General features: G+C 55.0%; 1 protein-coding gene across 4 annotated transcripts in view; it reads left to right on the forward strand.

The window, feature by feature from the left end:
- The first annotated feature begins 666 nt into the window (after window positions 1-666).
- The window catches only part of TJP3 (tight junction protein 3), a 29964-nt gene continuing 7443 nt past the window's right edge, over window positions 667-23187 (forward strand). For 2 of the 4 annotated variants that reach the window (XM_081232271.1, XM_081232274.1), the window contains exons 1-13: window positions 8929-9103; window positions 13418-13474; window positions 13590-13699; window positions 14414-14516; window positions 14784-15132; window positions 16800-16903; window positions 17957-18116; window positions 18394-18502; window positions 20908-20966; window positions 21203-21269; window positions 21419-21575; window positions 22453-22561; window positions 22681-22918. In XM_081232271.1, the coding sequence (XP_081088397.1) occupies window positions 9086-9103; window positions 13418-13474; window positions 13590-13699; window positions 14414-14516; window positions 14784-15132; window positions 16800-16903; window positions 17957-18116; window positions 18394-18502; window positions 20908-20966; window positions 21203-21269; window positions 21419-21575; window positions 22453-22561; window positions 22681-22918 (1640 nt within the window). In that variant the 5' untranslated portion in view covers window positions 8929-9085. Of the gene's footprint in view, window positions 822-8928; window positions 9104-12159; window positions 12239-13417; window positions 13475-13589; window positions 13700-14413; window positions 14517-14783; window positions 15133-16799; window positions 16904-17956; window positions 18117-18393; window positions 18503-20907; window positions 20967-21202; window positions 21270-21418; window positions 21576-22452; window positions 22562-22680; window positions 22919-23187 lie in introns of those variants that run through there. The other 2 variants (XM_081232272.1, XM_081232273.1) reach the window with 2 other exon arrangements.

Below are 23187 nucleotides of genomic sequence, written 5' to 3' on the forward strand. Positions count from 1 at the left end.
ATTTTATTTTAGTTTTCATTTTATTATTATTATTATTTTCATATTTTTTTTGGCCACACTGTGCGGCATGTGGAATCTTAGTTCCCCAACCAGGTATCAAACCTGTGACCCCAACACTGGAAGCGTGGAGTCTTAACCACTGGACCGCCAGGGACGTCCCCGTTGTTTCCATGTTTTTAGATAAGGAAACTGGGGGGCTGCTGACTTGCCCAAAGCTGCCCAGCTGGGAAGTGATAGAAAATTCTCAGTATAGGAATCCGGCCGGTCACTTGGTGGCACAGAAGCAGAATTTGAGCTCAGATCTGTGGGGAGGGAAGAAGCAGCCCCGCCACAAGTGGTGGGACGCTGTGCCAGCTGGAAGGCAAGGGGAGCAGTGAGGGGATGGGGGGGTGTGGGCAGGAATGCGCCATTCATTCATTCATCCTTGAATTTTTCCACAAATGTCTCCCAAGGACCTGCCACATGAGCCAGTCCCTTGCTGATGCCAAGGGCTCAGCGGTGGCCAGTGCAAGCAGGGCGGGACTGGGCGTCCCTGGCCTCTGGGCCGGCAGGGGTTAAGGTCAGCTGCTCCCACGTGAGAGCACCTTGCAACAGAGCCACACACCCAACCAGGTCTCTCTCACTCTCGCTGGTTCGCCTGCACCTGTCTCCCTGCTGGCGGGACCGGCTAGCCTGTGGCCACCACAGGGAGGCAAAGTTGGGCAAACAGGTGGGGAGACCAGAGCTCAAGCCTCGGGTCCCCTCCCCGCCCCTGATGCCAGGCGGAAGTCCAGGCCCTAGCTCCTGTCGCCTGCCCAGAGGCCACCCAGCCTCCTAGACAGGTGAGTCCCCCACCCCGATCTGCCCACCATCCCGAAGGCACTGCCCAGACTGGGCTCCTCACTGTGGGGTCCTGGGCCCCCTGTCACCTCCCCCCACCACCAGGCTCCCCGGAAAGCAGGAAACTGACACTGCTGTGTGGGCATTTGACATAGTTTCTAAGGGATTATCTGGCCTGCAGTTACTGCCCCTGGCAGCCTGCCAAGGATGCCATAGCCACAGACTTCAGAGGGTCATTGTTGGCCCCGGCTGTTGCAGGGGGGCTGAGGGGGCACAGACTGGCCTCTGATCCCCCAAACTGAGGAGGCTGGCGGGGAGATGGCAGGTGAGGCAGCCTGGCACCTGCTTGGTATCTGGGCCTCCTGGTACTTCTTAAGAGGCCCCCAAGTTTTCAGACAATTGCATCTCATCTCTGTCCCCTCTCCCGGTGCTGGAGCGAGGGGAACGGGGGGGTTCTTGGGAGGCTTATCTTGCTTATCTTGATTTCTTCTCTGGGTGAAATCTCCCAGTGGAGAAGTGCAGGAAGGGGCAGATGGATGGTTGTCACAATAGTCTGCAGAGCTGACTGTGGGCAAGGAGCCAGGATGGTCTCCGGGCAAAGGAAGCTTAGACCCAGGAGAAGACAGGGATCCAGTGGCAAGAGCTTTTTCTGGGTCATTTGCTCCCAAAAAGTGCAGGACAAAGAGAACTTCCTAGCCAGCCAAGTGTCTGATTGCACCTCAAGGCCTCAAGGCTCTTTGTCTGGGCCCAAGAGGGCCCTCTGGGGCTCGGGAGGCATGAGTGTCCCAGTTGCAGGGTATAGAGCTGGCCTGGCATTTGGGGTCACTCCCGGGAAGCAGAGCTGCTTAAGATCTGGGTTCTGTGGGGTTGGGAGGGGGGACATCTCGACTGTCAGATCCCACCCTGCCTGGGTTTGGAGAGAAAAACCCATGGAGTCAAATAGAGCTGGCTTCAGTTTTCTACTCTGTAAACTGGGTATAATAGAGTCACCATGTTTCAGGGCTGCTGAGAACAGCATATGATAGAGCAAGTAATAGATTCCCAGTCATGCAGGGATCAAGGTAAACTGTCCCACCCCAAATCAGAACTCATGCCAAGCCAATGGTAATGTCCCATCGCCTTCCTGTTTTGTGGAGGTTGAACCCGGGCTCAGAGAGGGGCAGCCACTTGCCCTGGGCTGCAGAGTAAAGCAGGGCTGTCAATCTGATAGGAGTCAAATTGCAGAGAGTGGGGAGGTCTGGGGGCTGCCTATGCCCCCAGCCTATACCCCAGTTTCAGCATCTGTAAGAGTCCTGCCTCCCCGGCTCAGGGCTTCTGTGTGGCCCCAGTTCTGGGGAAAGTCCACTGCGGGAGTTTGGGTTCTTGTTCTTCCACCTCGGGTCTGGCCTGGCGCCAGGGGAGCTGTGTTTGCTCAGGGAGGAGCCTGACACCCTTTGGAATGGGCTGAGGTTAGCGGGGAACATGACTGGGGGGCGGGGGTGCCCAGGGAATGAACCTGCATTTATGGAGCACTTACTGTGTGCCGAGTGCTGTTCTGGGGCTTGAGGATTCAGGGGTGATCAAGAGAAACAAAGATCCCTGCTCTTGTGGGGCTTGTGTTTTGGTGGAGGAAGACAGGCAAGAAACAAGAGACACAATAAGGAAATAAATTGTATCCTAAATTGTATCCTGGGTTAGAGGATGGTCAGTCTTACAGGAAAAAAAAAAAAAGTGAAAGACATACAGGGATAGGAGTAAAACAGGCAGGGGGATGTTTTACAGTCTTAAGTAGAAAGATTAGGGGAGAATTCATTGAGAAGGCGACATTTGAACAAAGACTTGAAAGAAGTGAGTAGTTGGTGGAGGGGCATTGCAGGCAGAGCACACAGTCTGTGCAAAGGCCCTGGGGCAGTACCATGCCTGGTGAGCTGGAGGAACCGCTAAGAGGCCTGTGTGTCTGGAGCAGAGTGAGTGAGGGGGAGAGACGGAAGAGGGGAGGGCAGGGAGGGGATGGGGCAGGTCGTGCAGGCTGGAGGGCTGTGGGCAGAGGGGCCTGGGCCTGACTCAGGTGCTCACAGGCGCCCTCTGGTGGCTGCTGCATGGAGGACAGACTGTGGGCGATGAGGGCGTAACCAGGGACCTGGATGGAGGGGACTGAGCTGGTCCAGGTGGGAGAGGATGCGGTGGACCAGGTGCGGACTCAGAAGTGAGGAGAAGTGGGCGGATTCTGGACAGATTTGGGGAGAACCAACAGCATTTGCTGACTACGAAAGACAGAGTTCAGGATGATTAGGAAAAAAAGTGGGAAGAATGCCCTGGGACTTGAAGATGGTAACAGGTAAGACGGAGTAGTTGGGAATCTCCTCACGGAGGAGCCTTGGATGCTAGAGTGAAGGCTTTCGGTGTAATGGAGCTAAGGGATCATTTTTTTTTATCAAAAATGTAAAGCATGACTCTATACTAATATAAAACAAACAAGTGCTTTATGAGTTTACTTAACTCATTAATTAATATGAGAACCAGCAAGATTTTACAGATTGTTTAAAGGAGAGAACATTGGGACTTCCCTGGTGGCGCAGCAGTTAAGAATCCGCCTGCCAATGCAGGGGACATGGGTTCGAGCCCTGGTCCCTGGCCCGGGAAGATCCCACATGCCGTGGAGCAACTAAGCCCATGCACCACAACTACTAAGCCCACGTGCCACAGCTACTGAAGCCTGCGCGCCTAGAGCCCATGCTCTGCAGCAAGAGAAGCCACCGCAATGAGAAGCCTTCACCCCCCTCGCCGCAACTATAGAAAGCTCACGCTCAGCAACGAGGACCCAACTCAGCCAAAAATAAATAAATAAATAAATAAAAATTTTAAAAAGGACAGAATATTGAGAAAGAACACACACACAGGCAATCAATGCTGAAATGAATTTACAAATAGTTGTAAAGCTGGTCAATAGCCACAGGGTAATAATCAGTGGTCTCCACGGGACAAAATTCATTTGTATTTCTATGGACAAGAATCCTTTGAGATACCACCAGTTTCTTATAATTTACAGACTTGTAAAATAGTTCAAAGACCATAAGAAGCACAGATAACTAGAGAGGGTACCCAGAGCCTGGCATTGATCAGATGCTCAATAAATATCCTTGACCGAATGCTAGGGAGCTATGGAATATTCTTGAGCTAAAGCCACAGATTGTTAACTGCACGCTCATTGCTGAGACTGTTTGTTTACTTTTTGGTTTGGGGATCTTAGTTCCCTGACCAGGAATGGAACCCACGCTCCCTGCAGTGGAAGCGCGGAGTCTTAACCACTGGACCGCCAGGGAAGTCCCGACTTATTTGTTGAATATCTGCTCTCCGTGCTGGTCTGTGAGTTCTACCTCTGCAGTGTCCTAGGCTCCCAGAACAGTGCCTGGTATGCAGTAGGCGCTCCATAAATGAATGAATAGCTCATGGGGAACCACCTAAGATTCTGAACAGAATAGAAAGACCAGTGCTGTGTGCTTTAGCAGGACAGATTCCGGCTGTGGCAGGCTCAGCCTCAAGGCAGATAAGGGTCAGCAACATGAGGGGTGGGGTCTCAGGGGACCTTTCATGGGGTGTGGTGGGGGGAGCTGGTGTGGGTACAGGTGCAGAGGCCAGACTGAAACCAGGGATGGTGAGGAAAGTGTCAGGGGCCTGGGTTCTTCCCCCAGCCATTGCACACAATGATGGAAGCTTGAAATAGACAGTTTTGCAGGTGGTCCCCATCCAGCTCTGGAGAACACCATAACTCCCTTTCATTTTTTCCCAGTGGGGGCTTGTCTCCCTCCTTCTGGCCTGAGTGGAGGAACTTCAAGAAGCACCCAGGCAAACCTTTCTGTGCACCTGCTACATGCCAGCTGCTTTAATTTGTGAACCTTCCCGATCATAGCGCTCAGAGTCAGAACCAGGTCCCATTATACAGATGAGGAAACTGAGGCAGGAAGCAGAGGAGCTGGGATTCTCGCCAGGCACTGCTCTGCCCCCTGCCGTGGAGCTTCCTTCTAGGGCTTCCTCCCACCTAGGGGGTGGGGGGGGTGACACCCTCTGTGAGCCCCCTCCAGCCACCCCCCAGAAGGGTCTTCACCCCTCCTCGCCTTCCCCTCCCTCCAACAACAAAGTACTCGCCCTAAGGTGTCCCGGGACCCGCATGGTGCCAACCGCTGGGCCATTCCTCAGTGCTGTGCTCATCAGCAAGCCCACCCCACCCAGAAACTGCCCTTCCTCTTGCGCCCTCTGGCTGAACCCATAACTCCAGTCCAGGCATGAGGAAAGCATCAGACAAACCCCAAATGAGGGGCATCGTACAAAATCCCTGACCCGTCTCCTCCAGACGGAAAATGTCACGGAACAAGGGGAGCGGAGCCCCAGAAGACGTGATCCCACAGACGTGAACACACTGTGGGATACTGGATGCGCTCCTGGTGCAGATTTCACACGAGTAAAGCCTGAATACAGCGTGGAGTTTAGTTAATAGTGATGAGGATGTGGCTTCTTAGTTTTGGCAAATATACCGTGGCGGTCATGTAAAATGTTAATGTTGAGAGAAACTGGATAAGGAGCATAGGCGGACTCTCTGAATTATATCTACAACTTTTCTGTCAATTTAAAACTAGTCCAAAATAAAATGTTTCTTTTGTTTTTTGGCCACGCTGTGTGCCTTGTGGGATCTAAGTTCCCCGACCAGGGATTGAACCCGCGCCCCCTGCAGTGGAAGCTCAGAGTCCTAAACACTGGACCGTCAGGGAAGTCCTCAAAATAAAATGTTTATTTAAAACCTTTTTTTTTCAGGGCCTCTGGGTTTGGAGTCACTGCTCCCCCAGCTCCCGCCTACGGCCCCCAGTCTGTCCTCTCGGAAGTGGCCACCAGAGGGCGCCTGTGAGCACCGAGTCAGGCCCCGCCCCTCCTCTGCCCACAGCCCTCCAGGGTCCCACTTCCCTGGAGGTAAAAACCCAAATCCTCCCCGCATACCACAGGGACCTGCACGACCTGCCCCGTCCCCTCCCGGCCCTCCCCTCCTCCCTCTCTGCCCCTCACTAGCTCTGCTCCATCCACACGGGCCTTCTACATGCCAGGCATGGTCCTGCCCCAGGACCTTTGCACCAGCTCTCCCATGGCTCCTCCCTCACCTCCTTCAGGTCTATCTGTTACTTCTGCCCAGATACCTCTCACTTCGGTCACTCCTATTAATCTCAGTACCACCTCCTCAGAGAAGCCCTCCCAGAGCCCCCAGCCCAGGTTGTGCCTCTGTACCTATGCTCTCAGAAGTCTAGGTCGGACTTGTTATTTCTGTTACGTGATGATCTGATTATTGTCTGTCTCCCCTGAGGACCCTTGGCTTCCTTTAGGGCAGGGACTGGGTCTGCGTCAGTGCTGGGTATACACAGTGGGCGATCAGTAAACCTCGAGTGAATGAGCCAGCTCCCAGCCAGGCTGCAGAGCTGCTTCATTCTTGGGCTCTGGTCAGACCTGTTAGGCCACAGATAAGACCTCAGCCTCCTGCAGCCCCACAAAGCAGCCTACGCCAGGGAGACCCCAAGCTCCCAGCGTGAACGAACCCCCCAGGCTCCCACCCCTCCTGGCGGCCACGACCCACTGGGAGACCTCAACCCAGTCCCTACCCTCTTTGGGCCTCAGTTTCCCTGTAGGCGCTCAGAGGGGGCAGAGGAGGATCATCCCACAGGTTTCTCTGAATCTTCCCTTCCCCCACACCTTCCGGCCATGCGCACGCTGCCCCCTCCTGGTTGTAGTTGGCACTGCAATTTCAGACGGGAATTCCGTCCCCCATCACTTCTACTTTCTGTACTTGGTGCATAGCAGGGGCTTGCAATATTTTTGTTGAGTGAATGACTTGAATAGGTGGGAAAATGAATGCATGAATGACACCGCCTCTGGCCTGTGAGGCAGCACTGGATGCACCCTTCTCCAAAGCCCTGCATTTGAGCACAGCGTCATCCGACGGGTACTAGGAAGACACTGAGTGTTCTTTTTTTGAAATTTATTTATTTATTTATTTTTGGCTGCGTTGGGTCTTCGCTGCTGCCCGCGGGCTTTCTCTAGTTGCGGTGAGCGGGGGCTTCTCTTGCTGTGGAGCACGCGCTCTAGGCGTGCAGGCTTCAGTAGTTGAAGCACGCAGGCTTCAGTAGTTGTGGCTCCCTGGCTCTAGAGTGCAAGCTCAGTAGTTGTGGCACTCGGGCTTAGTTGCTCGGAGGCATGTGGGATCTTCCTGGTCCAGGGATCAAACCCATGTCCCCTGCATTAGCAGGAGGATTCTTAACCACTGCGCCACCAGGGAGGTCCCAGTGAGTGTTCTTGAGCAGGGCATGAATATGTGAGGTGGCTGAAGGAAGACCATGTATCATGTGGTGGTTGCCCCCCTTCTTAGAGGGGTTTAAAGTGGGGTTTCTCTATCTCAGCACTATTGGCTTTTGGGGCCCAACCGTTCCCTGGGGTGTCAGGCTGGGGGATGGGGGGCAAATTACCCTACAGTGAGAAGCACTGGTATAGACTGAGCGGTGTGGGGTCAAACAGAGCCAAATCCAGGGCAAAATCCAGCTCTTCTAGTTGGGCTTGCCACTCGACCCATCTGGCCTCAGTTTTCTCAGCTGCAAAATGGTCACGTGGATATCTGTGTAACAGTGGCTGGAGCAAAGCAAACACTCAATAAACATGAGCCAGCTTATTTGTCTGATTTTGCCAGACCTACATCCAATCAGTAACTCCTGCCCAGTCCTCCCCAGTAATCGCAGCCACGAACCCCTGCATGCACGTGGCAGTGGGGAACTTATTTATGTTTTGTCCTGAGTCATTAAAGCAAATACACATCTATTTAGAAAATATTTGACTTTCTCCTACCTAAAATCATGCTGTGTGCCACCTGCCGGTGACCCAAGGTCATGTCGGGAAAGGCTGAGCTTTCCCCTTTAGCCATGAGGTTCCAAGCAGGTCCTTAGAAGGGGGCTTCTGCAAATGTTTATTGCCTTGGGGACCTTTGGGGACCCTTGAGGTGTTGATTCTGGCTAACTGGGGTCTCCAGACTAGGTTTTGGGGGATAACTGCAGTGGGGAGTGGTGAGAAATCAACTTTGGGGGCCTCAAAGATTTTGATTATATTCTCTGCCTTGTACACTTGGCAAACTCTTATCCAACCCTAAAAACCCTAGTGGCAATACCCCCTCCTCCAGGAACACTTCCCTGATCCCCCATTTTCCCCTCTGCCTCCCCCTTACCACAGTCTGGTGTTCCTCTCTGCCCAGTGTTGACTGGATGAGGCTGGGAAGGGGTGTCTATGCCCACATTTGCCCCTTCAACCTTGGCCTGAGATGGGGCACAGGAATAGCTGGGCCTCAGGGTCTATTTTTTTTAAGCACAAAGGAATGTGTGGGTGGGGCCGATGGTGGCTCCACCCATCCAGGTGACTTCCTCCCTCCCTCACCCCCAGGCAGAGTGTTTCTTGCTCTCCTCCTGTAGTTCCTAGACCGGGCTCCTGAGGGTGAGGCTGGGTGAGGAGAAGGAAGCCTGACCTTAACTCAGAGGAGCCTAAAGAATTTCCTCCGCCCTCGCCGCCCCGCCCTCCCCAGCGGGGGACCCAGCCAGGTGCCAGGTGTGAAGACAGGCGGGTACCACTGGATTCAGGGCAGGCCCAGAGGCGGCCGCTGTGCACCTTCAGAGAGTCCATGCCCCTGGCCTCCCTGGGCCTCCGTTTTCTCTCTCTAAAATAGGATAAACCTCCCGAAGATGGGGGTGACCCGAGAAAGACAAGCCCTATGCTCCTGAGATCTCTGACCCTTGACTAGCTCCTAATCCAAGAGGTCTCCCTACTGAATTTCAACATGTAGAGTTTTTCGCGGATGTTAAACTTTCCGAAGCGCAGGCTCCGTTCCGAACGCGGCTGTAATCCCTGCCGGGTCTTCCTTGCAGCCTTGCCTGGCTGGTCTCCAGCCCTGCCGCTGGCTAGTGCTCAGCTGGGTGGAAAACCGGGCCTGGAATTCCCACCCCTGGGCCTGGATCCTGTGTTGGGAGGGGAAGGGGGGACGAAGGCTGCCTCGGCGGCGTCCCGAAGGCGTGTCGGGGCGGGGGCGGGGCCGGTAGGGGCCAAGGAGGAGGAAGAGGTGCAGGTGCAGCCGCGGCGGCGGAGCGGGCTGGAGGAGGGCGAGAGCCGGGCACCTGCTTCTCCGCGACCCTCCAGCCTCCTCCCTCACGCCAGGGTGGGGGCCAATTGTTTCTAGGGCCCCCTGGGGCAGAGGCACTGGACGGCCCCCGGGTGGACTATGGCGGTGAGATTCCAGGCGAGTACCCTGCCGAGGGCGGGAGGGGGAGGGGACCGAGCTGGGGTCAGGGCTGGGACCTGGATCCAGGACCCCAGATCACCCTCTGCCTAGGTAACAGATGGGGAAACTGAGGCGCAGAGGAATGTGGTGGCTAGCACGAGGCTGCACGGGCAGAGGCGTCCGCGCCCACTGGCCTCCAAAGCAGCCTCCGGGGCTTCCTCTGTCCTGGGTCTGCCTTCGCAGGTAGACCTGGGTTCAAATCCCATTTTTTCTGCGTAACTTAGGGCCGGTGAATCCATGCGTCTCCGAACCTCATCTATAAAGCGGACGATGGTCACTTTATAGAAGGGCGTAGGAAGGATTCCAGGACAAAAGTGTGTTGCAAAGCGCCTGGCACGTAGTAGGTGCCCGGTTTCCCGGGAGATCAGCGGAGTTAGGCTTGAGCACTAAGGGCGGAACCGTGGGCAGGGACTTCATTTGTGGGCGGGAGAGGCTTTGGCGAATGCGGCGAGGCTGCGGACGAGGGGATCCCCATTTATTGGGTGCCTACTGTATACAGAGCCGTTCACTTGGGCGACCTGGTAGACATGGGCGTCGAGAGCCCCGTTTTGCACCGAGCAAGCCGACCGGGGCTGCGAGAGGGAATCCCTGTGGCTCTGTCTGGGGGGACTTCACTCTCCAGGGCTGAAGCTTGAATCGACTTTGTCACACCCACCCCACTGGGTCTCAGGTCGGGCCCCAGAGGGGTAAACTGGCCTAGGCTGTTTACTTGGCTCGCCCCAGGCCGGACGGCCCGAGGCTCTAGGGCCGGGCAGTTCTGGTTCCCACCGCCTCCTTCCCGGCAGCAAGGAACCGCTCCCAGAATCCAGTCCCCAGCTCGAGTATTTGTGACCCCCCTTCCCCTCCCCCTCCCCACCCCCGCCGTTGTTCCCAGAGGTTGGAGTGGGGAGGGGGAGAGCGGACAGCAGCCTGGTAGCCAAGTGTCCGGGGCGGTGTGACTTGGTAAGACCTGTCCCTCTGGAGACGTCTCCTCTCCGGTGTTTCTGTCCCGCGCATGACAGGGGGCGAGGACGAAGGCCCGGGCCCCGCCCCCTCGGAGCGCACCTTGACGGGGGCGGGGCTGAGGAGGCTAGGAACTCAGGACGTACCTGGTTGAGTTCCTGGCGCAATCAGCCTTTTATTCCACCATTCACGCATTCCTCAAACTCCCGCATGCCTGGTCTTGTGGGGACAATGCTGGGGTCCCAGGGCCCCCAGCCCTGCCCACTAGGAATCTCCCTAACTAGAGGGATGTAGGGGAGACAGGTGGACTGGGACAACCCAGGCCCCAGTAATCAGAGACGTAAAATGTGTGTGGGTGGAGGGCGGGGGGGCCTTGAGGACTCATTTCCTGGAGGAAGAGACAGTGGCACTGGGGCTGTGAAGGATGAATAAGAGTTTGCCAGGGAGCGCAGCATGTGCAAAAGCCTGGAAAGGAACTGATTGGAGGGCCCGTCACCAACGTACCCAGAGAGACAGCCCCGCCCAGCCTTCACAGCCCAAGAGGAAAGACCAGAAACTCACTAATTGATGATTAAACAGGATAATTTAAGATGGTTTTGGATGTCATGAATAAAACCTCATAAATTAAGTAGGGAGGGGTGGTAGGGTGCCAGGGAAGATTGGCTAGTCTAGTAGGGTCCCCTGGGGAGGTTGCGTTTGAGCTGAGACCTGAGTGTCCGGGGCAGCTGTGTGCATCCTGGGAGGGTAACCAGGCACAGGGGACTGCCAGGGAAATGTTTGGAGGTGAACTAAGTTGAGGTGGGATGTGGCGTTAGGCATGACCCCATGGGTCACGGAGAGTCCTTCAGTATCCCTGGAGGCAAACCTACACAAGCTGGGACAAGCCCCAGCCACCTGTGCCTGCCCCCTTAGGGGCCCTGACTCCCTGTGGGCTGTTTCTTAAAATAAGGCCAGGAAATCAAAATTCTGGGAGGCTGTTTTTTTTTTTTTTTTTTTTATAATAGTGTTTACTTTTACTTGTTGACAGTTTGCTTTATTTATTTATTTATTTTTGGCTGTGGTGGGTCTTCGTTTCCGTGCGAGGGCTTTCTCTCATTGTGGCAAGCGGGGGCCGCTCTTCATCGCGGTGCGCGGGCCTCTCACTGTCGCGGCCTCTCTTGTTGCGGAGCACAGGCTCCGGACGCACAGGCTCAGTAATTGTGGCTCACGGGCCCAGTTGCTCCACGGCATGTGGGATCTTCCCAGACCAGGGCTCGAACCCGTGTCCCCTGCATCGGCAGGCAGATTCTCAACCACTGCGCCACCAGGGAAGCCCTGGGAGGCTGTTTAATGACACTAAGCATAAAATCAAAGCAAGTGAAAAGATTCTGTTCTGAAAAATAAGTTCAGAAAGAAAAAAAAAAAAAAGCAGAAGGATACTGTAGCCTGGTGGTTAAGATTAAAGGTATGGGATGGGCTGCCAAGGTTTGCGGAGCGCTGTGTGAGCTCCAGCAAGTCACTGAACCTCTATGGGCTTCCTTTTCTTCCCCTGGAAGGCAGGAAGGCAGGAATAGGAGAAGTGCCACTTTCTGAGGTCACTCAGGAGTAAATGAATGGGTACGTGTAATGCGCTCTCTGGCAGCGCACGGAATAGTGTTGCTTAGTGATATTATGCAGAGGAAGAAGGTCATTATTATTACTTCTCACAACAACACTGTCCCCTCTCCTAGAGGCTCCTTCTGCTATTCGTGCATGACTCCATGCCCGCTTCCCACACCTCAGTGCTGAAAGATGGGGCGGCAGGGGTGAGGGAGGTACCCATTTCACAGATGGGGAAGATGAGGCTGGGAGAGGCACCACCACAGCCAGCAAAGGGCAGACTGTAGGATTTGAGGCTCAGTTGAGGGAGCAGACCTGGCTCCCAGGAGTGTCCGTAAGGCCCTGCTCTTGGCTTTGTTTCCCTCTTCTCTGCCCCCTTCCTACCTCGGGGTGGGGGGCAGCCTGGAATGCTGCTCTCCCAGGAACCTCTAAGAAAAGGCACCAGAACACATCACACCAACGGAGGGCTCACAGGGAATCCCCCGCCCTTACAGTGCTGAGCTGCGCAACCAGGCTGGGGAGGAAGCGTCATTTCTACAAGGCCCCCAGGGTAGTGGGACAGCCCTGCAGAAGGTAAGGGATGGGTGGGGGCTGGCTTCCCGGAGGGCTTCACATCCCTTGCTTCTGCCAGCATCTCCTGGCTGAGTGACCTCTACTCCCAGAGCCTGTGATCTCATCTATACCCTGGGCTTGAAAATAACAGAATCCACGCCCTGCAGCCCCACCCTCCAACTGCTCTGTTGTCTTGGCAAGTGACTTCCCCTCTCTGTGCCTGGCTTTCCTCTTCTGTGACGGGGGATAATAGAATGCCCCTTAGTGAGCAGATTAAATGAGATCTTACCTGTGAAGTGCTTAGCGCAAAGGAAGTACTTCATTCCTTCATTCATTCCTTAGATAGTTAGAATTTCTCCTATGATCCAGGCACTCAGGCTCAACTTTGAATGAGGCAGATAAAAATCTCTGACCTCTGAAGCCAATATTCTAGAGGGAGAAGGGCAGTGACCAGATTTAAAAAATCTAGAGAGTGTCAAGGGATCACAAGTTCTGTGAACGAGGAATCAGGGAAAGGAGGATAAGCTGGTCTGTTGTGGGATGGCAAGCGTTCCAGTTCCAGAAGGGTGGTTGGGAGAAGGAGGTGAGGGAGCCAGCCAGGTGCAGATCTGGGGGAAGAGAGATCCAGGCATAGGAGATGGCTCGTGCAAAGGTCCTGGGGCAGGATCGGGCTTGGTGTGAGGGAGGAACATCGAGGAGCCCTGAGTGTCTGGAGCAGAGTGAGACCCTTGTGTCTGCAGGCCCCACCACCACCACAGGGACTGAGCCAGACCTTCCAGAGGGACAGTGACAAGGACTAACATTTCCTCTGCTCCCACGACAGTATGGCACTATTAACATTTGGAGATGGATCATTGTTTGTGGTGGGGTCTGACTGTGCACTGCATGTAGGGGTTTGAGCAGCACCCCTGGCCCCCACCCCCTCGATGCCAGGAGCACCCCCCAGTCATGACAACCACAGATGTCCCCAGATACCACCCAGTGCCCTCTGGGAGAGGGGGTAGAATGGTTCTGGCTTGAGAACCACTGATTTAAGTCCATTTTGCAGATGAGAAAACTGAGATCTCAAGAGAGGTAGCAAGTAACTCACAGACTTGGGCCATGGGAGTGTCAGAGCCAGGCTCCACACCCACCCAGGTATGGGGAGCCCTGATTGCTCTGATAGACCTCATGTCCACCTTCCCTGTCACCTCCCACCAGGTGCTGGACATGGAAGAGCTGACCATTTGGGAACAGCACACAGCCACGATCAGCAAGGTGGGGCCTCCCTCCCTCTGTGTGGGTGCTGACGGGAATGGTGGGTTGGTTCCTGCAGGACAGGCTTTGTCCCAGTGAGAAGCAAAATCACGTTCTGTCTCTCATCCCCCCTCAGGACCCCCGCCGAGGCTTCGGCATTGCAATATCTGGTGGCCGAGACAGGCCTGGTGGATCAGTGGTTGTGTCCGATGTGGTGCCCGGAGGACCAGCTGAGGGCCGGCTACAGTAAGTGTCAAGGCAGCTGGGTTCCGGCGGGAGTGGGGGTGGGGGGACACATCAAGAGGAGGGAATTGTGTGGGCCAAAACCAGGAGGCTGGAAAGCGCCTGGTGCCTTCCAGCTCTGTCAGTACAGGGCTTGGGGCTGGCAGAAGGACAGACAGTGACTAGCCCCCACGCTCCTCAAGGCACTGGTCCTCTGATGAGTTCTGGGGGCCATAGTGGCCCCAGGATGCTCCCGGAGCAAATATCCTGGAAAGCTCTTTTTGGCTGGAGGGAGAGAGACCCAGTGTCCTAAGCCCTTGGGGGTAGGAGGCTCCTGGGAGTTATGCTGGGAAAATGGTTCTGGGACCCAAGAGGCTGACGGGTGATATGGCTCAGCTCAGAATCAGTGACCACCTTCAGAGAGAGAGAGTATGAAACGGACAGGGAGAGAAGGGGAGAAAAGCAGGAAGAGGGGGCCCGAGAGAAAGAAGTGAGGGGGTACAGGGACACCAGGTGTAATTGCAGCTTATGTTCTATGATTTCATTTCACTATTATGTGGGTTCTGCAATCAGCCCCATTTTACAGATGAGGAAACTGAGGCCCAGAAAGATAAATGTCTTCATGAGTCTGGGGACACCAGTGAATCAAAACCAGGCTTTGTACACATGGGGGTACCTGCCACGGGAGAGGGGCTCGTGGGTGATGTCTCCTCCCTGAGACCTGGCCTCCTCCTTCAGGACAGGGGACCACATCGTTATGGTGAACGGGGTCTCCATGGAGAGTGTCACCTCCACCTTCGCCATTCAGATACTCAAGACCTGCACAAAAGTGGCCAACATTGTGAGTGGGGGCTCAGTGGGAGAGGCAGCCCCTGGCTCAGGTGGCACTTCTGCCCCTGGCTGAACCCCACTTCTCCTGGTCCTGCTGCCCATGGGCAGTGTGAGTATAAGCTTCCCCAAGCAAGTGGAATCTTGTTGCCATTCACAGCTTGGATGTTAAGGCCCAAAGGGACCAGAGTCCCCCAGGGTTCCCCAGGGTCCGCCATGGGATGGGGCAAAGACTTGAGCTGCTCCCTGCCACCCCGACCATCTCTGCCTGCCCTAACAGACAGTCAAGCGTCCCCGGAAAGTCCAGCTGCCCGCCACCAAGACCACCTCTGGCCTGGGACACCAGGACTCGGATGAGGAAGATGGGCCGCGGCAGCTGGACGAGGCTGACCACGGCCAGGGCTACGAGGGTGACACGTCCAGTGGCTCTGGCCACTCCTGGGGCGAGCGCTCCCGCCGGCCAAGGACAGGTCGCCGGAGCCAGGCCAGCAGCCATGGGCGCAGGAGCCCGGGTGGCGGCTCCGAGGCCAACGGGCTAGCCCTAGTGTCTGGCTTCAAGCGGCTGCCGCGGCAGGACGTGCACATGCGTCCCTTGAAGTCCGTGCTGGTGCGGAGGAGAGAAAGCGACGGTGAGCATGGGGGCCACGTTGTCGGCAGTGGGGCTTGGCATCCCCGGAAACAGGCAGCACTGCTGCTCCAAAATCTGATCACATATGGTGTGTGGTCAGCAGAATAACGGCCTCCAAAGATACCCACATCCTGGTCCCAGGACCTGTGGACGTGTCACCTCATAGGGCAGAGGGGACTTTGCAGGTAGGGTTAAGTTAAGGCCCCTGAGATGGGGATGACCCTGGATTCCCCAGGGGCTCCTAGTGTCATCACAGGGTCCTTATAAGAGGGAGGCGGGAGGGTCAGAGGCAGAGAGAGATGGGAGATGCTGCGCTGCTGGCTGTGAGGATGCAGGAGGGGCCGTGAGCCAGGGATGCGGCGCCTCTAGGAGCTGGAAAAGGCGGAACCAATGCTGCCCTGGAGCCTCCGGAAGGATCAGCCCTGCCCACACCTGGATTTTAGCCCCATGAGGCCCATTTCAGACTATTCGATAAATTTGTGTTGTATTATAGCCATTACGTTTGTGGCAGTTTGGTACAGCAACAGGAAACTCACACATCATGACATCAGTAGACTGTCGAGGGATTAGTAGGTATAGACTAGTAGGGACGTGATCTCTCATTCCTGTCTTGAGTCAATGGCAGTATTGTGACCTTGGAATTCTGGTCATGATGTGACAAATGACTCTGGGATATCTACCCCACGTTGTAATTTTAATAATCCTGGAAATGCTCATCGTGATGTCACTGAGTATTGGGGTTGTGACCCCTAAGTCGCTTTGGTGATGTCATCAGGGTGTTGGGGAGGGACAACCTGAGCTCTGCTCCTTCTCAGGTGCCTGCTGCTGACGGCTGTGCAATGATATCAGAATCCCTGCCCCAGGGCCTTTGCACGGGCTGTTCCCACCACCTGAAATGACCTTCCCAAGACCCCTGCAGGGTTTGCTCCCTTGCTTCATCCAAGACCCAGCTCAGACATCACCCCCTGAGAGAGGCCATCCCCCAACCACCTGTCCCCAAACTGCCCCTCCGCGGCCACTCTCTCCACCACCTGGCTTACTCTCTTTCTCTTTTTTTCTTTTAATACTATTTATTTATTTATTTATTTATTTATTTATTTATTTTGAAAATTTATTTATTTTTGGCTGCGTTGGGTCTTTGTTGCTGCACGCGGACTTTCTCTAGTTGTGGCGAGCAGGGGCTACTCTTCAGTGCGGTGCGCGGGCTTCTCATTGCGGTGGCTTCTCTTGTTGCAGAGCAAAGGCTCTAGGCACGTGGGCTTCAGTAGTGTGGCACACGGGCTTAGTTGCCCCGCGGCATGTGGGATCTTCACGGACCAGGGTTCGAACCTGTGTTCCCTGCATTGGCAGGTGGATTCTTAACCACTGTGCCACCAGGGAAGTGGCCCAGCTTTCTCTCTTCCCAGCGCTCAGCATCACCGGGTGCTTGTGTGTTCCACCTCCCCCAACTACAGGGGACCAGGTCTGCTTTGTCACCCGCCGACAGGCACCTGCAGGGGGGAGAGTGCCCGCTGGAATGCGGCAGCAGGCTGAAGCCTGCCCCCTCGCTGCACGACAGCAGCCTGGAAGGTGGGATGGTTGAGGGCAGGTGAGAAGGCTGAGGTCTGAGAGCCCCTGGCAGCCCAGAACCCAGGCCCTGCCTCAGTTTCCCTCCTCTTCCCCCCACAGATTTTGGGGTCAAACTGGGCAGTCAGATCTTCATCAAGCACATCACAGAATCAGGCCTGGCTGCCCGGAACAGCAGCCTCCAGGAAGGAGACCTCATCCTACAGGTGAGTCCAGGCTTCCTGTCAGGGGGCAGGGAGACGGGCCAGAGGGTAACAGTGTTACCAAGGCATATGACACAGTCAGCAAAGCTGGTTCTGAACCACTTGCCTCCTGCACTGTGGCCTGTTTCACAAAGGTTGGAGATGGCTATGCAGGATTTTCCCCCCTTCCCCCCATCTGCTGCAAATCCATTGCCAAATGTCGGTTTCTAGCACCCGCTTTGGGTTGTCTGTTTCTAGTATCCCCAGAATCACATGCCCTGCTGGCTACAGCACTGATTCATGGGCCTGCCTTTGGTGCCTGGATGCTAATGGTCCAGAGACCAGGCTTTGAGGAGCAGCTCTGCCTTAAGAGCTTGGTTTCCTTCTAGACTCCTCCCCTGAAAATGTGTTTCTAGGGATTCCTAGTGTTTGATATCCAAATCATTTCTGGTTGATTGTTTCTAGAGTTTCCTCAGAGTTATCTGTTTCTAGTGACCCTGAAGAATTGTCTGTTTCTAGTAGTTTGGGGCTGACACTTGAAACAGAGCTTGGAGCTGGGGCTGGGGGCTAGAAGGGTTACTGAAAACAGACATTCCCAAGAGAGAATGTTAGCAATGGATTCCTGGTGAGCGGAGATGACACTAAACCCCTCCTAGGAATTGTATGTTTCTAATCCACTTCTAGATGTCTGTTTCCAGTACCTCCCAGAGATTGTCTGTTTCTAGTATCTACGTATTTACTCCCTCTCCCCCAATTAGAGTTGTTTTTAATATCTGTTCCCAGTGTCTCCTGAGAAATTTCCCCCTCTGGGGAAATGAGAGTCAATCCATTTTTAATTTTTCCCTAGCGCCGCCCCCCCACCCCTCTTAGAAAATTGTCTGTTTCTAGAATTCTTCTCGAGGTCAGTTATTGGCATAGTCTCCTGTCACAGCAGGAATGCAATTCTATCATTTTCTGTTGAGAATGTCTGTTTTTAGTAACCCCTGAGGGTTGTGTGTTTCTAGTCCCCCTCACCAAGGTATCTGTTTCTAGTATCCCCTCTCATGAACTTGCTTCCTCCTTCCTGATCCCTTTTAGATCAACGGGGTGTCCAGTGAGAATCTGTCACTGAGTGACACACGGCAACTGATCGAGAAGTCGGAAGGGAAACTGACTCTGCTGGTGCTCAGGGACCGAGGCCAGTTCCTGGTGAATATCCCTCCGGCCGTCAGTGACAGCGACAGCTCCCTTCTGGAGGGTGAGGGGCCAAGAGGCCGTCCCTGGGAGGTTCAAATGGAGGGCCAGGGAGGCAGGCTGTGCCAGGCAGGGCCAAGCAGGAGTTGGGAAGCCTGGCCCTGAGAGGCTCAGAGAGGGACAGAAACTTGCCCAAGTCCACACAGCAAGTTAGGGCTGGAGGCCCTCAGCTGAGCCTGACTCTGGTCTGGGCCCCTTTGCTTAGAGGGGCCTGATGTGCCCCTCTGTGAAATGGTAGCCTGGAAGGCGTGCCCGTGGCTGAGACACGCTTTCCCCCACAGACATCTCAGACCTCGGGTCAGAACTGTCTCAGGCGCCACCATCCCATGTACCACCGCCACCCCAGCATGGGCAGCGGAGTCCGGACGCCAGCCGAACCAGCTCCCCCATGTATGTAACCTCATTGGCTAGAATGGCCAAGTGGGATGGGAACATGGGCCTATCTTTTCCAACATGGGGTAGCCTTGAGGGTGCAGTCATGGCAGCCTGCCTGGAAGAGGCCTCTCCTTTCACACACAGTCCTTCTTGCCTCCTTATTGTGGCTCAGGGTTCTTGGTCCTGGGAGAACCAGATATAGGCAGACTTAAAGCAGAAGGGACAACAGAATTTTACAACAAGCCCTAGAAGACTTCAAAATGCATAAGCCCTGTCACCGAGCAAGGCTTTTAGAGAGTTCTCTTGGGGACGAAATAGCCACAGCTGTGTGCAGGGATTAGAGGATGCTTATTCATTATGATGATGTTTATAAAAGGGACAGAGTGGCAGTTATTTTGTTAGCCTCCTGGGGCTGCAGTAACAAAGTGCCACAAACTGGTCAACTTAGAAGCACAGAAATTTATGGTCTCAAAGTCCTGGAGACCAAAGACCCAAGTCACGCTGTCAGGGCCACGCTGCCTCTCAAGGCTCTTAGGGGAAAATCTGTTCCAGGCCTTTCTCCTAGCTTCTGGTAGCCTCCGGAATTCCTTGGCTTCCAGGTGGCCGTCTCCCCGCTGTGTGTCTTCATGTCATCTTCCCCCGTGTATGTGTCTCTGTGTCCAGATGTCCCCTTTTTATAAGGACACCAGTCAGACTGGATTAGCCACCCCCCCCACCCCAGTATGACCTCAAGTTCACTAATCACATCATGATGATCCTGGTCCCAATCTGAGATCCTGGGGGTTAGGACCACAGCAGATGAATTTTGAGGGTACACAATTAAGTGCCTTAAAAAACATGACTGCACAACACTTGGGGATTAGGTAACAGGCACCTCATTTAAGCATGCAGTCTCCTGTGAAGTAGGGGGTTGTGTCTGTTATCTACAGCCGTATAACAAATGACCCCCAAACCTGGCTGCTTGAAACAATGGTAAACATGTATTACCTCACTGTTGCTGTGAGTCAGGAATTGGGGATGGCTTAGCTGGGTGGTTCTGGTTCATGGTTTCATGAGGTTACAGTCAAGACATGGTGTAGGGCTGTGGGCTTTTGGGAGTGGATGATCCCCTTCTAAGCTCCCTCGCATGGCTGTTGGCGGGAGGACCAGGAGGTGGGGGTCATTGCGGTCCATTTTAGAGGCCAGAGGAGGGCCCACGCCAAGGCCCCAGATCTTACTCCACACTAATTAGGGCACTAACTAGCAGTGACACAAGGAGATGGTGTGTGTGTGCTTGGCCCATAGTGAATGCTCTTTATTATGATTGTTAAAATATAATCCTTGCTTGGGAATATTAGACAGCCATGAAACAGGATGTCTCCAAGAGTATATTGAAAAGGCCTTGGGAAAATGCACTTGGCATTGTGTATGGTGAATGAACCGGATTGCAGAATGACACAGGGCAGCATCTCAAAGGGTTTGGGGGACTCTTGTGTGATCTTCCCAGGGATTCCATGGGCACACAGAAGGATCTGTGGACAGATGGCTCCAAGTAGCTTGATGTGTTTCTCCGATGCAGACCCTGTACTCTTTGAACCTGCCCTGTGAGACCTGGGCTGTGGGTACATCATTCTCAAGTGTCTTTCCCCACCCCCAGTCACTCAGCACGGGGGGTTCACAGGCTGTATATCGGAAATGCTAACATATGGCCTGATCTTGATTTTCTTTCAGAAGTATATATTTCCTCACCGTTTCTTTGAAAGCATCTGAAAGATCTGGAAAGTAACTCTTCTGTGCTAACAGTGGGTTGATTTTGCAGGGAACTTTCTCTCCGTCCTGTGGTTTAACTCTGTGTTAGTCTGCTCAGGCTGTTAACAAAATACCATAGGCAGGAGGCCGGAAGTCCATGGCCAGGGTGCTGGCATGGCCGGTTCCTGGTGAAGGCTTCTTCCTGGCCCATGGACGGCCGCCTTCCTGCTGTGTGTTCCCACGGTGGAGAGAGTGATCTCTGGTGTCTTTTATAAGGACACTAATCCCATCGTGGGGGCCCCACCCTCATGACCTCATTTAAACCTGGTCACCTCCAAAGGCCCGCCTCCTAAGACCATCCTACTGGGGGTTAGGACTTCAGCATATGAATTTGGGGGGACACAAACATTGGGTCAAGAGCACCTTCTATAACTTTTCACTAATATTAAAACAATAAACATGACTGTTTGTCACAGGCTCACCTCATTTTGAGGCCTTGACTCGACTCAGCCATCCCAGGGCTCGGAGGAGGAAACGGGCTCAGAGAGGGGAAGCAGAGGGCCGGAGGTCATACAGCTGCAGAGGGGCAGGACCAGAATTAGAACCTGAGTGCTGATAAATTAAAATTCTTCTAAAAATTGCTACTCAACATCCCCCCACCCCCACCTCACCCCAAATCTGTTCCCCACCAGGGAGAGCCCCCAGCTTCCGCAGGAAAGTTCAGTGGATTCTAGGACTGCGTCAGAACCAGGTGAGCAGAGGGTGGTGACTCTGAGCACCCCTTCTCTGATTTTTCTGATCGCAGACAATGAGGCTGTACCGAGCAGAGCGGGGAAGGCTGACACGGACCTAAGAGGCCAGGGACAGTTCCCTGGGAAGAAGTGGGGGGCTGGGGGCTGCATTCCAAGGGGCAGGGACACCCCCCAGCAAAGGTTTGGCGGCTGGACCAGTCAGTGTGCTTGGGGAAAACTGGCTGTTCCCTTTCAGACTCCCCGAGGCAAAGGAGCTGTGACATGCACAGCGTGCCTAGCGGTCAGAGCGTGGAAGACCATGGGTATGTGCCCCAGGACAGAGCCCCCCAGCTGAGGACCCGCACACCCCGGCTGCCTCCTGGTTCCCGTCACCTGCCTTCTCGCACCAGCATGGGGGTGGGGCTCTACCATCCACGGGCCTGACGCCGTCTGTCACTGCCTCACTGCTCAGGTACAGCCCCGCCTCGCGGGTGGTCCGCTTCCTCAAGGGCGCAAACATTGGGCTGCGGCTGGCCGGAGGCAATGACGTGGGCATCTTCGTGTCCGGGGTGCAGGCGGGCAGCCCGGCAGACGGGCAGGGCATCCAGGAGGGAGATGAGATTCTGCAGGTAAGCGGGGGAGGCTGGTGGTGGGCCTGCTGGGTGGTACCCGAGTCTGTTACTGCTTGTGTGTCCTCCCCCGGGGACCCCCTGGGGACTGGCAAGACCCCCAGAGACATTCAAACATTTTAAGGTTTCCCAGCCTGGGGCATGACCTTGATGATTGGGTCATGACCTTGTGCATGTCACATCCTTGTCAATGTCATGACATCGATGTTCAGCTCATGACCTTTCCCAGGTCACTGCCTCGTTATCGATGTCAGTCTCCTTGTTTGTGTCACTGAGTTGACCGTGACCATGTTGCCTGGGCCTCACCCTTGATCCCTGCGTCCATCCACAGTCCCTTTCTGTGCCACCTCCAGTCTGCCGTGTCCGGGTCGTGGCCCTATCCAGGTCGCGCCTTCGTGGTGTGTCTTTACCTCCATGATAATCAGTGTCTGTGACCTGCCGTCCGGGTCTGTATATTGTGTCCCTGTCACGACCGCATGTGTGTCTTGACCCTTTCAAGTATCACAAAATTCTCACCGGTGTCCTGGGCCTGTCACAGCTGTGACCCACCGTTCCCATGTCTTGATGTTGACAACCTACAGAGCCTCGGTTATGCCTGTACCTGTATCCTGGGCCAGACCTTCGCGCGCGCGCGCGTGCGTGCGTGCGTGCGTGCGTGCGTGCGTGTGTGTGTGAGAGAGAGAGAGAGAGAGAGAGAAAGAGAGAGAGAGAGAGAGATGCCCAGGCTGCCACAGGGCTGTGCCCCTTTCGGAAAGCCGTCCCCCAATCTCTGGGGCTCTTGACAGCAGCTCTGGAAGGAGTTGGGTGGAGGGCTTTGTCTGGAGGAAGAGCTGGGATCTTGTGCCCTGGTCCCACCCCTGCACCCACTTCCCGGCAGGTGAATGGTACTCCCTTCCAGAACCTGACCCGGGAGGAGGCTGTGCAGTTCCTGCTGGAGCTGCCCCCGGGCGAGGAGGTGGAGCTGGTGACGCAGAGGAAGCAGGACAGTGAGTGTGTGAGACTGTGTGTGTATGTGAGAGTGCAGCTGGGATCCACGGCCAGGCCCTGGGGAGGGGTCGGGTCTGGGCTGTGGCCCTGCTAGCTCATGGAGCCTCCCTGTCCACAGTCTTCCGGAAGATGGTGCAGTCCCGTGTGGGCGACTCCTTCTACATCCGCATGCACTTTGAGATGGAGCCCAGCCCGCCGTCTGGCCTGGGCTTCACCCGTGGAGACGTCTTCCACGTGCTGGACACGCTGTACCCCGGCCCTGGGCAGAGCCATGCCCGCGGAGGCCACTGGCTGGCGGTGCGCATGGGGCGTGACCTCCGGGAGAAAGAGCGGGGCATCATCCCCAACCAGAGCAGGTGCGGACTGCCCACTGGAACAGGGCACAGCATTACTACTTAGCATCCTTGGTGATTCACTCCGGGGAGCCATGCAGAAGGCTCAGGGCTGACCAGTCAGTGCTTGTATGAGTTTCCTGCAGGTGCTGTAACAAATTACCACAAACCTAGGGGCTTTGAACAACACACTTTTATCCTCTCATGCTCTGGAGGTCAGAAATGAGTCTGATGGGGCTAAATCCAGGTGTGGGCAGGGCTGGTCCTTCCGGAGGCTCCAGGGGAACATCCAT

Source organism: Mesoplodon bidens, assembly GCF_964165515.1.
Source record: "Mesoplodon bidens genome assembly, chromosome: 4".
Taxonomy (NCBI): domain Eukaryota; kingdom Metazoa; phylum Chordata; class Mammalia; order Artiodactyla; family Ziphiidae; genus Mesoplodon; species Mesoplodon bidens.